Source organism: Musca domestica, unplaced genomic scaffold, assembly GCF_030504385.1.
Source record: "Musca domestica strain aabys unplaced genomic scaffold, Musca_domestica.polishedcontigs.V.1.1 9, whole genome shotgun sequence".
NCBI classification, from domain to species: domain Eukaryota; kingdom Metazoa; phylum Arthropoda; class Insecta; order Diptera; family Muscidae; genus Musca; species Musca domestica.
Window position 1 is genome coordinate 14,004,965 of NW_026712435.1, and position 15,539 is coordinate 14,020,503.

At 35.9% G+C, this 15,539-nt stretch overlaps 1 protein-coding gene across 3 annotated transcripts in view; it reads left to right on the forward strand.

Moving 5' to 3' along the window:
* The window catches only part of LOC101897125 (klarsicht protein), a 382,506-nt gene that overhangs the window by 251,095 nt on the left and 115,872 nt on the right, over nucleotides 1-15,539 (forward strand). For all 3 annotated transcript variants that reach the window (XM_059131584.1, XM_059131582.1, XM_059131583.1), the window contains exon 5: nucleotides 6,493-6,942. In XM_059131584.1, the coding sequence (XP_058987567.1) occupies nucleotides 6,493-6,942 (450 nt within the window). The remainder of the gene's footprint in view (nucleotides 1-6,492; nucleotides 6,943-15,539) is intronic.

The following is a 15,539-nucleotide window of genomic DNA, read 5'->3' on the forward strand; positions in this document are numbered from 1 at the left end:
CGGAGCTATAGCTGTATCTGAACCGATTTTCTCCAAATTTGATGTAACGGCTTCTAGGCTGAATTCGGTCGGATGTGCTAAAATTCGAACGAATCTAAACTTATTCTAAAATTTGTTACTATTTCTGATAATTCAATAAATTTAAAAAAAAATGTAAAAATTATGGCGTTTAAATTTGTTGCAGTTTTTTATCTCACCCTGTACTTCTGCTTGTCACCCCTATACAGTTGAAGTGACCCCATGCTAAGTCCACAAATTTTCGCTCTACTTCTTCAAATTTAGTATAGGGTAAGTGTACCAGTAGTCGGCACTTTTAGGATTTCCGCGTTTTTAATCGCTGACCATTCTGAGTGGAACTTTCCAATTATTGCAGAGTTAATTTATTCAGATTCGAAATTTTGTATAGTTTTTGCAATAATAAATGAAGTTTTAATAACTTTTTATTAAATTTCATAAATTTGTAGTTTTATTAAAACAATGCTTTTTGCCAGTAGTCGGCACCACTTGCTAATTGTCGGTATGGCATATTCCAACAGTCGGCATACCAATTTTTTTGTAAGAATAATTAATAATAATAATAATAAATTAATTCATTAAAATATAATATTTTTGTTGAGTTGAACTGATTCGACGTCTTTATTGTACTTTTCTTAAGAATATGAATTGTTGACGACCTTCACAGACAAAAATTTAATTTTTATTAGAATAAATCATCTTTTCTTAGCGAAATTGTGCACAAAGATAGCTGACAATATATTTGGAGTAAACAAAATACATTTAGTTATAATAGTTTCATTTATTTGGGCTTAAGAATAAAAAGTGCCGACTACTGGGACATGCCGACTTACCCTATCTAGGTACTTTTAGTATCAAAAAGTACGATTTTTACTAAATTTCCTTAGATTTTACAGATATCGTATTAAGCTCCCCTTAATTTTCTTCCGGTGTATATCTCTGTTTTTGGAAGATTCCATTGTATGACGTAAAGTTAACGATATTTTTGTTGTTGTTGTTGTCATCTTCCCCCATATAAATCTCTTTGTCTCGCATTAAAACGAGAAAAAAAATAAATGTTTACAAAATGAAAAGAAACACGCCATAAAGTTAAACAAAATTCAATTGTTTTGCGAATAGGAGGCGGCGTGAAATATGCGAAGATAAGAAAACAAAATATTGCAAACATCATTATTTACAAAAGCAACAACAAAAAACACAACAAAAGAAGAAAACAAATCGAAATGTTTTCATGCATTGTCTAAACAAATCCCTGTGACGTTGACTCCTACTTTGGCCCCTTGGAACTGGTGTTTAACTTTTGTCTATTTCCCTTTTGCCGGTGAAGAGCGGTGCAGTGTTTGTGATTTTTTGCCATTTTTTTATCCAAAAAAAAAAAAACATTTTGGCGGGTGACTTATCAAGATTTTATAAATAAAAAATTACTATGAGGATATATAGACAGACCAAGAGATATCGACAGCTGCAACAACAACCATTACAACAAATGAATGGTATAAGCCAACTATTGACATGTGCTTGGCAAAAACGATATGAATGATGACGTTTACTTCATAACCGTTTTTCATTGTGTACAAGGCATGGAATCGAATCGGGGGTCTGTTGTGTTGTTGATTTTGACAATTTCTGGTTGTTAAGGTTACATTAATAACTCATCCCAACACTCCCTCAATTTTCGCTTGATGTTTGGCAATGTGTTTTGCAAGTTTTTCGGTTTGTTTTTTCCTGCCTAACTTGTTGTGTATTTTCCCCCTCTGACGCCAAAGGATTGATCTTTAATCTCTTTTTGGTTTTTTCCCATCACAAGAGTTCATGTGATAATTAATTTGATTTAGAGGCATGAAAGGGTACGTCAGAGACACGCTCTCCATCAAAAGTTTTCTACCGGCAGATGGAGCCGCAGATATGGCCCGGCCGCCTGTCTGCTGTTGCAATTGATTGAGTTGCCAAACAAACTGACAGCATCAATGGGTGGATATTGACATTTCTGTGGTTGTTTTGTTGAACTTTTGCTTGTCATCAATAAAAATTAATGATATATTGTTAGAAATAATCGAATATTTGTGCAACAAGTGTGATGGAGGATTTACCAATTCCCAGTGTTACATAAGTTGTGCTTGAAAATTTGCAGAAAGATTTGTGTTTGAAATGACCAGGGATCAATCTATTATGATGTGGAGACAGGTCAACAGCATTCAAGAGTTGCTGGTATATTATATAACACTGTTATTAGTGGTTTAGAATAAGAATTTTCGGAGAAGGACCCAACAAAAAGAAATAGGCCATGTGTGCCTCACCAATCCCAACAAAAAATCTACTAAAATCGATTTTGATTTTAGATTTTGTATATAATTCTTTTAAACTGCAAAAAAATCAAACGCCATAATTTTTACATTTTTTAAAATTTTGTTGAACGAAAGCCAACAATGTCGGAAATAGCATCAAAATTTAGAATAAGTTTAGATTTGTTCGAATTGGTCACCTTTGGCACGAATTATGGCCTTCAAACAGCCAATAAAACCGTCACACGCTGCCCGAATGTCGGTATTTTGGACCATTCCCGGCAAAGCGCTTGCTTGTTGTGAATTTTTTCTTTGGTATTTTTTTAGTGCAAACCTTGATTTCCAAAATACTCCAGACACAATAGTCCAACGGATTGGTATCCGGAGATTTTAGTGGTCATGAAGCGAGGAAACTCATTTTGTAACCATTCTTGGGTGGCGCGTGCTGAGTGCGATGGTGCTGAGTCCTATTGGATTGTCCAAGGTTTGCGGCCAAAATGTTTGCGAGCCCAAGGCTTTAATACACCGTCCAGGATATTTTCGCGATAATATTCGGCATTTATTCTGATGCCACGGACGATTAATACGGGCGGAGAGCGACCATCGGCTGTTATGGCGGCCCACACCATCACCATGGCCGACGCTTGAGTTCTGGTGGCCAACCGAAGGTGCACATTTTCAGCTGACTTCTTTGGCAAGTAAACACGATCATTTTGTTTGTTTACAAACTGCTGGACAACGAATGTTTTCTCTTCGGAGAAAACCAAATTCGGCAGTTCACCACTTTCGGCCAAGCGAAGCAACTCTTTAGCTCTTTTGAGTCTATTTTCTTTCTGTTGCGGTGTAAGTTCTTGCACTTTTTGGAAATTCAATGGCTTTACCCGTAGCTAATTTTTCAATATTTGCCGAATGAAATATTGCGATATGTTCAGCTCACGAGTCATTTTTGGCCACTGCGACGCGGGTTTCGATCCAGTCGTTTCTTTACTCTTCGAACCATTTCTGCTGATGTTGCTGTTTTCTTCCGTCCACTTCCTTGACGTCGGTCTACGCTACCAATATCACGGTAACGAGCCATGGTACGAGACACAAAAGATTTATTCACATCTAAAAGTTGGAGTGCTCTAACGATAGCCACTCGTGGTTTTGTAGCCAAATATAATGAAATCACACTTGAATTCCATCACGAAGAAGTTTCATTAATAATAATAATTTTAACAGCTGTCAGACGAGTAGCTTGGGAATGACATACATGTATATACGAAATGGCTGAAGTTAGAATATTGAAATTTTGCACGAGGGTCAATTTTAGGTGCGTAGGCGTGTGATAAGGTTGGGTTTTTGAAAATTCGTACCTAAAGTATACGAAAAGTAATAAAATTTTGGGAAAATTTTTGAGTGAATGTCACGGTTGGAATGCAGTTAAGATGTTTGGAAATTTGTACTTTAAGGTTACGAAAAGTTCTTAAAAAGGCTTTAAAACTTCTAAAATGATACCAAAATAAGTTTGAAATATCTGTACTAAGTGTACGAAAAGGTCGTTCTGGAAATATCTGTACTAAGTGTACGAACAGCATTTAATGGTACTAAATTTTTGTTTAGGGTGAACCGATGAAGGTAAAATTTTAAAATTTTGTATTAGGGTCCCCGTTGGTTGTAGGTTTGTGATAAAGATATGGTTTTGGAAATCTGTTCTACAAGTGCACGAAAAGTACAAAGATAGTGCTTGAAATCTGAGATTTGCTATTAGTGTCGCTGTTCATGTGTATCCTGGACATATAAAGGTAATTTGGCAATGAGTACTACAATTGTACGAAAAGTACTAAGTGGTACTAAATTAGGTATTGGGTGAAGGTATAGAGATAAAATTCTGAAATTTGATATTTAGATTACAGCTGATTTCTATTTTTTAGATTTGTCGGCGGTTTTGAAAATGTGTCCTATAAATGTGTACTATAATTGTACGAAAAATACTAAGTGGTACCAGATTTGGTATTGGAGATAAAGTTCTGAAATTTGATATTTAGTTTACTGATGGTATCTGTGTTTGAGATTTGGCGATGGTTTGGAAATTCGTCTTACATTTGTACGAAAAGTACTAAATGGTACTAAATTTGGTATTAAGGTCTCTGTTGGTATCTAGACGAAAAGTACTAAGTGGTACTAAATTGGTTATTAGATGAAGGGATAGATATAAAATTCTAAAATTTGATATTTAGATCACTAATGGTATCTGTGTTTGAGATTTGGCGATGATTTGGAAATACGTACTATATTTGTACGAAAAGTGCTAAATGCTACTAAATTTGGTACTGAGTAAAGAAATAGAGCTGAAATTTTACATAGATGTCACTGTTTGTGTCTGTGGTTAACGTATGGCGGTGGTATTGGAAATGTGTACTATAATTGTACGAGAAGTACTAAGTAGTACTAAATTGGATATTGGATGAAAGAATAGGGCTGAAATACTCAAATTTAATATAGATGTCACTGTTGGTGTCTGCGCTTAAGATATACGGATGGTTTTGGAAATGTGTACCCTGTACCCTGATATTAAAAGTGGATGTCACTTTTGGTATCTACGATTGAGAGAGGAGATGATTTTGGATATGCGTCTTATAATTATACTAAATGGCGTTTATATCATACTTTTTGCTGTTACCTTAATATTTATTAAATTTAATGATGTTTGCTCCATTTGTCACCAGTTTCCGTCATCATCAAAGCCTTCCTGCCCCTTCTAGATCACAGTTTCTGTCCTGCCAATATTATCATTTTCTAATAATATTCCAATGATATTTATTCCAATTTAATCCAATTAAATATTTTTATCTCAAATTTCCTCATAACTTTGACCCTTTTCGTCGAGATATTTATCGGCAGAGAAAAATATAAAACTTTATTTAGCAAAAATATTGTGGGCAATTTTCAAAGTAATTGCCATGGGATGGATGTGATGATGTTCATATTTTCAGCAGTCATATTGCTGTACCACGTTAGACTGCCTGCCAGACTTCAATAAAATGCGTGGCCCTTTCCAGTTTCGTTATAGAACTAACGAATGGTGGCAGTGATGGAGTTTTTGAATGGGGAAGTTTTGCAGAACAATTCTGATCATGATTGTTATGATGGAGGATGGTAAAACAGAGATACTTGTGGCTGAACAAAATGTCAAGAGGGTGAAGTAGAAGAGGAAGAACTCTGATGTTAATGGTGCTGGTTTAGGATAATCTAGTATCTAGAGACTTTTCTTCTCCTTCTCCTCCTATTAACTCTGTTTTTGTTGTTATTGTTTTTATTACTATTATATAAATATGTGGGCTGTGTCTAGCTGGCAGATCATATAAAAAATGGTTTATGCGTAGATCGAGCGTTGTGCTGACGTCGTCGTCGTCGTCGTTGTTGGTGTTGTCATTATTATTGCTGGTTATTCGTTATAAAACTCTAAAATTGAATGTAATTGTTTGGAGGCCTTAATGTGTCTCTCCCATCCAATTATGTGTGGCGGTAACGCTGGTGCTGGTGATGATGATGATGATGGCGGTGTCGTCTCGGGGTCGCTTGCTGCACTCTATTTTTTGTGTATTTTAGTTCCGCCTTCCCATCTGTCTATTATTTAGACATAGAGAATACATGGAGTACGTGCACCAGGGAACGGTTCATTATGGATTATAGTAATTTTTCACCGTATACAACAAAACCCACACTCCATATAATTTTTTTAGAGGTTATTTTTTTTTCGGACTAACTTATTTTCAGATGCATTCTGTTTCGCCTGTGTGTCACTGTTCGCCTAGACTTCATGAAAAAAAAAAAAAAAAAAAAAAAAAACAATGCAAATGAAAAAGCTCATCTCAAATAACAATGAAAATTTTGTATTTTCAGTCTCAGATCCATGGAGTATCTGGGCAAAATGAAATTTCTGCATAAAGTTCGTTCCACTTTCTATTTGTGTAGTTTAATTTTTCTTTCCATTTTTTTTTTTTTTTTGTTTTGATTTTTTCTTTAAATTTTAATGCAACTTTATTGTTCAATAAAATAGCATTTTGACTCAAACAACATCATCCATTCACAGTTAAAATTAATGCATTAATTTTCACTACTTCTTTTTTTTTTTCTTTATCTCTCGCCGAAAAAATACAATTTTGCCATATCTAATGTCGTTTTTTGTTTCTTTTTCTCTTGTTTTTTCCAGGTGTTATACCATGAAATAGTATCACATGCTCGAATAGTAAGTGCCTGTATTAGAGCAGCCTCCGAAAAGGAACAACAACAACAGCAGCAACAATTACATTTGCAACAACAGCAGCAACAGCACCAAGATTCCGATACCAGCTTAATTGCGGAACAAACAAATTCGTCATTATCTTCTACTGACGACACGGCCACAACATCATCGGGCATTGTCTGCTGCTCGACTGAGTCCAACAAAATACCACCTCCCTCATCGCCGACTGGTACAAATTTAGCCAACACCAATCACCACAATTGCTCATCCAATACCGCAGCAGCGGGCTCATCACATTCCCGTAAATCGGAAGTGAGTTTGGAACGTTTGCAAAATCGTTATCATTTGCTATATTTGAAAGCATTTGAGGTACAATTGTGGCTGGACGGATTGCTGAGGAAGAAAAGTTCATCGGTGGTAAGTACAACAATCAAGACCCTTGGAATTAATTATTATTAATTATGATCGATTAGAAGTGGGACACTTTTCCTAAATTAATATTCGCCGCAGCGTTACACATCTTGGAGTATTTGGAAAAAATCAGTTGAATGTTAAAAAAATCCATCTAATTTGGGCTAATCGGGTGAAAAATATATAGCTATATCTATATCTGAACCGATTTTCACCAAATTTGAAGTACTTGCTCCTTGGATGAATTCAAATGGATTTGCCGAAATTTGGCCGGATATTGACCATTTGGCGCACAATAAACCTGTTATCGGTAAAAAATATATATGGGAGCTATATACAATCTCGATAAAAAATTGCAGATGTATTTCTAAGCTGTATCTGAAGTTGTTGTAGAGTATTACGAAAAATGAGGGACTTAAATGGAAAATCGTATGAAACATATATATGGAAAATCGGATGGATATATGTATATGGAGCCTATATCCAAATCTGAACCGATCACGATAAAATTTGACCGAGGTATTTCTGAGCTGTATCAGATGTCTGGTGTCAAATATCATTGTTGTAGACAACATGTTACGAAAATGGGAGACTTAAATTCCAAATTGGATAAAACATATATATATGGGACCTATAGCTATATCTGAATCGATTTTTACCAAGCACTTGGCCGGAAATGCCAAAATTCACTCGATTTAGGCTGATATTAGCCATTTGGTGTACAATAACCGTGAAATCGGACGAAGATAAATATAGGAGCTATATCCAAATCTGGACCGATCTCGATAAAAATTGGCAGAGGTATTTCTGAGCTGTATCCGATATCCGGTACCAAATATTATTGTTATAGACAACATATTACGGAAGTGAAGAACCTAAAATTCAAATTGGATGAACAATACATTTGGGAGCTATAGCCCTATATTAACCGATTTCAATCGGATATGCCAAAATCTACTTCATTTAGGCTGATATTGATAATTTAATGAAACATAAAATACAAATCGGACGGAGCTGTATGTATGGTGACTATATCCAACTCTGAACTTATCACAACAAAATTTGACAGAGGTATTTATGAGCTGTATTTGATGTCTCGTACTAAATATCCTTGTTGTAGACAACATATTACGGAAGTGAGGGACCTAAACACCAAATAGGATGAGCTATATATATGGGAGCTATAGCCCTATCTTAACCGATTTTCACCAAATTAGAAGTACTTTCTTCTGGGTTGAATTGGTCGTATGTGCCAAAATCCACTCTATTTGGGCAAATATTAACCATTTGAATCTCTATAAAATTTAAACCGGATGAAGACATATACAATGAACTATATCTAAATATGAACCGACATTCGTGGCAAATGTAGCAAGTCTAAACATCCGGTCCGGTATTCTAAAATTCATTCGATTCGTACTGATATTACGCATTTGGTGCACAATACTTATGAAATTCAGAACCAATATTCACCGAAAATTGCCAGACTTTATTCAGGACTGACCCCATTTCAATAGGATTTATCCTTGGGTCGAATAAATAACATTTGTAATATTTGATCTAAATCGGACTATAAATGTGACCTGCATTTTGATCAGAAAAATACATGCATGTCCATAAATCGACTCAGAATGTGATTCTCACATAATACCCTGTACTACAGTATCGCGTAGGGTATACAAATCGATTAATCAAAAATCAATTTATGTGTTGCTAGCCCTTTGGAACAGTCAGGTTCAAAAAATGGATCAAAGAGTTCCTGTACAATTTTGTACGAAGAACAACATTCAGATCGCATTGCGAAATTTTACTGTGGCCAGGGAAGTACTAAAAATGCATTTCGAAAACATTTCAGGGGGTCCAACCTGCAAAAAAAAAATATATATGTCGAATGCACAGAAAATATCAGAAATGTACAATTCGAGGTGCCGAACGACAGGGCCACCCTGAATATGTATCGCGAACCTTGGTCAAAAACATAGTTTATTGGTGGACAAAAATTCTCAGTACCAAAATATATAGGGTGTTCAGATTCATTATTCGAGGCTTCCATTTTAAATTGCCAATGCCAGTGAAAGCGGAAGCGGAAGAAGAAAACGGGCAATATTTTTGGGCTAGAATCACGAATGGAAGGAGAGAAGGACAAATGCCAAATGAAAAATACTCTTTCAGATTGAAAATTGGCAAAGCTCAGGCATTACGGCAGTAAAAAAAGTATAAAATCTTAAAAAAAGAACAGATATCATCGGGTACTATTATATGGTGCATTATCAAAAAGTAGGATATGATCCTTAGACCATTTTTTGTCAAATTGCAAGTTGCACATATTCGACGGACCTTTGGGCCCATTCCAATCGACGAGGCTTGTTCGCAGGCAACCTTCTTTGCGTCAATGAATTTTGTGCGGGAACAAATGCAAATCAATGCGAATAATCCGTTGTAAAGTGGACCGAGCCATGCCCAACTGCTGAGAACGGCGTTTTTGGGATGTTCTTGGGGACCTCTCAACACTGGCTCGTACGGCAGCGATATTCTCGGCCGATCGCCTTGGTCGACTTTTATATGGCCTCTTCGGATTAGAAAGAGCCTTACCACTCGAAAATGTTTCGTATAAACGCTTAATGGTGTTCTTTAGAAGGCGCACTTCTCACATTTTTTAATGTTTTAAAAGCACGTTGAGTTTTCACAATTGACTTCTTCTGTTGAATGTTAATTTCAACTATTTCAGAGCGCTCCCGTGGCGTGTATTGGTTCATGGTAAAAATCTACTTGGACTGACGCTTCAAACGCGGTATGTCATTAAGCGATGTAACATCTCTGTCAAAAGTTATGGCGTTGCCAGATAGGTCCGTCGAATATGGGCAACCCTGTAAAGTCTGATTCACAACTCGGACCTATATCGACCGTTACTTGCAACTCATATCAGATTTCAGACAATTGAAAAATATGGCAAGAAACTTTTATCCTACATACTATAGTGCTTAAAAATAATCCCTTAAAGGATATTATGATTAAAAGCGCGAAAGTTCCTGACCTAGTCAACTTTTTTTATAGGCCATACAATTTAAATTTTTTAAATAGTTCTCCAAATGCTTTCTATCACAAATTTTAGATTTGTAACACCCCTCCAAAGTTGGTGCATTTTTCTCATAATTATTATTTTTCCCCCTTCTATGAAAAATCATACAAAAATAAAACGTTAAAGGGAAAATCTTTCACTCCATGCTTGCATTCGACACTGGAAAGATAAATTATCAACTTGAACTTGAAAATCGAAGGCACACACTATGGCTGCTGGAAAGAAAATGAGAAGAAAAACTTGGAGGGGAAAACTTGCAACAATGTACTCTCGTCGCACACACTCACCCAAACACTCTTTTTTTCTTTCATTCGAACCAAAAAAGGTGACAATGAATCCAAAAAAAAAAGTTGGGAACAAGTACTAATTTTGTTTGCCTCTACGGACATCAAACATTGTAAAGTTTTGTCGTAATGTTGCGGTTGACTAGGCTGACATAGTCTGGCCAGTTGGCTGTTGCATTGAAAAATAGATGGAGAGATTGTCTGTGGCACCGAAGGCCGGATAGTTAAGTGTTTGATCATGCAATGTCAATCTATCAGTATACAGTGGGACATTTTGGGCAGAAGCGATAAGGGCGAGTTTCTTGAATTTTAAATATAACATTTTTACACTTTTCAATTTTATTTTTATTGAAAAAATTAATAAAAATACCATTTAATTTTTTTAACTTATTCTTTTTTTAAAAAAGTTATTGAACATTTTTTCTGATACCCAATGGAATCGATTATAGATTTCCTCAGTTTGTAACAGAATGCCACTAACCAATCCCCAACCATTATTTTTATACCCTCCACCAAAAAAGTATGGAGGGTATATTAAGTTCGTCATTCCGTTTGTAACTCATCGAAATAATCATTTTAGACCCAACAAAGTATATATATTCTTGATCAGCGTAAAATTCTGTTCTGTTGTAATCACGCTACAGTCTAAACGAATTAAGATAGGAAGCTAAAATTTTTCACAGATCTCTCTTTTGTCTGCAGGCAGGTCAAGTTCGAAGATGGGCTATATCGGTCCACGATATCGTATAGCCCCCATATAACGGTACCCCCGATATTCGGTATTTTGATGATGTTAGCCACATTTTTCAATGGAATTGTCTGAAAATTCACACAAGTAGTTCCTTGTGAATACTTTACTCCCTGAGAGAGAATTGTTCCTTGTGAGTACTTTACCCCCAGACATAGATTTGTCTATACAGGTCCACAATAGCGTATATCCCCCCATGTATCGGCAACTTCCGATATTATTTTTTTGAATATTTTTTAATTCGTTCCAAATGGTGGAGGGTATTCAAAGTTCGGCCCGGCCGAACTTACTGCTTTTTTACTTGTTATTATTATTCATGTTTAAAGACATTGATGTCTTGTAATGGCAGACAGGTCATTTGCATAAACATTTGTTTACGTTGTATTTAATATGTATTAGTTCAAAATTCTTCCTGTTTGGTTGTCTAATATTACAAGCGTGTGACTCAAACAGTAGCGGCAGCAGCAATTCAATTTTCCTAGAAAAAAGAAAAAAACCAAGAAATTTTTATTGAAAAAACAAATAAACACAATTAGTTGATTGCTGTTCACCATCCGTCTGTCTGTGGTTTTGTTCCTTGTAATTTATGAACCTAAACAATAACCCTCAAACAGTGGAAAAACAATGCCACAAAAATATCTTTGAACCATAAAGTTTATTATTTTGCAAAGTTTCTTTCTTTCCTTTTCTTAAATTTTATTTTTGCATCAATAAACAACAAATCGAACATTTCAGTTGGGAGTTGTAAACAGCAGCAACAACAACAACAGCAACACTAGAAATAAAATGCTATTTTCAGCTATTTTATATCTTTACAAAATATTATAACTGACAGCTAGCTGGTCATTCAGTCGGTCTTCAGACCAACCATCCAGCCAACCAATCGAATGTCCAGATCACCATTCATACAAAGGGGCCAACTTTAAAAGAAACTGATAGCAATCGCCAAATGTAACCCCAATGTTGTTACATATGTTTGCCAAATGTTGGCACTTTTACTCAATTGCATGAGCGTCAGTCTCATGATGATTGTCCTTCTTTTTTATGCTTTTGGGAAGTACGTTGTCAGTGACCGTTAAAATAGCACAGTGGGGCCAAAATTGGTTAAAATATGGAAAAGTTTTTTTTTTTTGTTATTATTTGTCACAGATTATTGAATTCCTAGAATTTTCAAATTCGTATGAAGTGGCAAAAGGGCATTATACCAGTATAGAGCGAGCGGATTGAACGGACCAAATAACATTGTTGCCGAGTGCATATTGCGAATATGAGGGACTTATATACACCAAATCGAATGAAACATATGTATGGGAGCTATAGCTATATCTTCCCCAACTTTGAAGGATTTGCTTCTAGCTGAATACGGTCGTATGTGCCATAATCCACTCCTTTGGAGCTGATATTAACCATTTGGTACACAATTACCGTTAAATCAGATAAAGATATATATGGGAGCTACATCCAAATCTGAACCGATAATGATGACATTTGGCAGATGTATTTCTGGGGTGTATCTGATATCTGGTTTGAAATTTCATTGTTGTGGATTGAGGAACTTAAACCCAAAATCGGATGAAACTTATATAGGAGCTATATCTAAAACTGAACCGATATGCCGATATGATATGGAGCTATATCCAAATTTGATCCAACTATCACCAATTTTAACAAAACTTGCAAATAAGCTGTGAAAAATTTTGTCTGAATTCGAAAATGAATTTGCGACCTGTACTTTGTTTACGCTACAATATTTGAATAGGAACCTTGAAAAAATTCAGGTGGATAATGACGCAAATACATAAATTTTATATGGGGTCTATACCAAAACGTGGACATATATACCTCATTTCAATACCAAAAGTCCTACAGACCAAACACACATCTGAGTAAAATTTTATTAACCTACTTCAATTCGTTCGGAAGCTAGAGTGATTGCCACAGATGGACAGACATCGTAAATCTACATACTATGGTGGAGGGTATGCAAATGCGGCAGGCCTATTCACAGGTATTTGAGGCCTTTTGAGAAGAAAACCAAGTCTGTAGGATCTACACAGTTAAGTTGTGAAAGAGGTTATACCTCAGAAGGACGATGTAGCCTGAGCCTCCGATTTTGAAGTTGGGAGAGGAATGATCATTGGTTTCTAACTCCTCCTCCTCCTCCTCCACCGTATAATGCTCGCAACATCTATAGTCGGCACTCTCCCATTTTCTAGCCATGGATCTGCTACAGCTGTAGTCAGTTATGGCCAACAAAGTTATGCTGATTTAAGTCTGACTGAGAGAATGTTTGGATAGAATTTCAGAATTGTTGGTATCGGCCAACTTGTTCTAGTTACCCAACGAAGAAAATGTCGGGCGTCCACGCGTCAGCTCAAAGTCTGAAGTTTTTTCCGATGCGTCTAACCGTAGCGTAAGTCTGAATCATGAGCAATTTGTCTGAATTATTGTTTTTCTTATTGTATTGCGCCCCCCTCTCTCTCTCGCTCTTTGACAGGGTTTTTGTGCTTATACATTGTGGATAAAATAAATGCCGTCGGGGAAACCCGATTTTCAATCGTTGGTGACAAAAATGTTAGTTTTTTAAGAAGTTAGTTTTTATGAGCTCAATATTATTTCTGAGTTCAATTCGAATTCGTTACGACAACTCTAATTCCATTCCAAATCTTCTGGGAATATCCTTGTGAACCCGGTCCAAAAGTCGGCTTAACATTTAGTCTTTTATCCGGCTCTTCGGCCCGACATCACGTCAACAAGTCGGACAGAACTCGTAACCAAAATCGAAAGTTTCCTCCGACTTTCGGTTAGCAGTCGAACCGGACTCCGACAGTTTTGTTCGCTGGGTACTTTCATCCACAATCCTCACTCTACTGTCATGTAGCTTCCTTCTTATAGAACTTATTGAGTGTGTCAATGAAATAGCAAAGAGGCGTTTTAGCTGAAGCCTCTCATTTTATCTTGGCAGACTGCCGAGCTAATTCACAAGCTACAAGTACGACTTCGTTATTGATATGAGTGACCCGTTTACAACATCTCGAAATATTCGTCGGGGACCTCAAGAGTAAATATACTCCTGATCAGAATTAAATGATAAGGCGACTTTGCGATGTCCGTCTGTCTGTCCGTCAGTGTGTCTATCGAAATCATGATAGAGTCCACGTTTAGGTATAGCCCCATACAACGGTACCTCCAGATTTTCGATGGTATTTTGGTATTTTTGAGGATTCTGTCACAATTTCCAACCAAATTGGATGACAATATGGGTCTCGCTATTTGGGTTATTTTTTTTTTTCTTATTTTAATAAAAACAAATTAATATTCTAAGTTAACATATTTTACTCTTTTCATTATTTAGTTTTTCTCTGATATACGTATTTGTGGAGGGCATAAAAAGTTCGGTGTGGCCGAACTTAAAGCCTATTTAATTGTTCATATGGTAATTTTGTACAAATATCCCATGTCCATTTCACCACAGAATCTACCAACACCTCCCCCACCCCTCCTCATTGTTAATCTGTCCGTGCCATCAGTAATTGGTCTGCCCAACTGAACTAAAATGTAGGATAGCAGCGATGTAGTGATTTTCCCTGGCGTTATACTCCTTTCAATTCATCACAATTTTAAATTTTCGAACTCGAAACTTTCAGGGCTACTCATTACTTGGTAATAAGAAAAATAAGTTCTTTTACTTTGTATTTTTAAACCAACCGGATATGCAGAAGGTGGTTTGTTTACCTTTATCTTTTAATGGGTTATTTGGCTCGTACAGCTTCCAAGCTTTTGCTGGATATTTGCAATTTACCTTCTGCAGTGTTCGCTTGTGTTTTTCGTGTCGTACATGGTGATCTACAAATTTATGATGAGCAAAATAGAGCACAGAAACATAGAAGTAAAAATGTAACACCACAAAAATGCTGCATTTTGTGAACATCCATTGATTTTTTTAGATGTTCGACTCTTTTTTTGTATTTCCGAATATGTTTATTTTACAAGATGTAGTTGGATGTTTTTTTTTTTTTTTTTTAATCCAATAGTAGTTTTTTCCTTGTTATTTGCGCAGTTCACCAATGTACACATATAAATTTGCAACTTTTACTTTCAAAATTGCACTGATTTTATTCGATTCGATTTTTTGGGGGTTTTTACTACTCTTCTAAGCACACAAAAACAACAATGCAGTAAAAACAAGTAAAAAATCTGTAAGTTCGGCCTGTCCGAACTTTGAATACCCTCCAACATTTGGTACCAATTTGGCAATTTTCAAAAAATTAAAATAAATTAAAAATTCTGTTAAAATTTTAAAAAATACCGATTAGGGTCTATACGACGACGTGGACCTGCATACGCAACTTTTGTCACAGAAAATTTTCTGGTAAAGGCTGTAGTATCCATTACAGACTTCAAATACAAAATTTTAAATAATTCCGCTAAATAATGTCGCTAAAATCATCAAAATACCGAATATCGGGAGGTACCGTTATTTGGGAGCTAT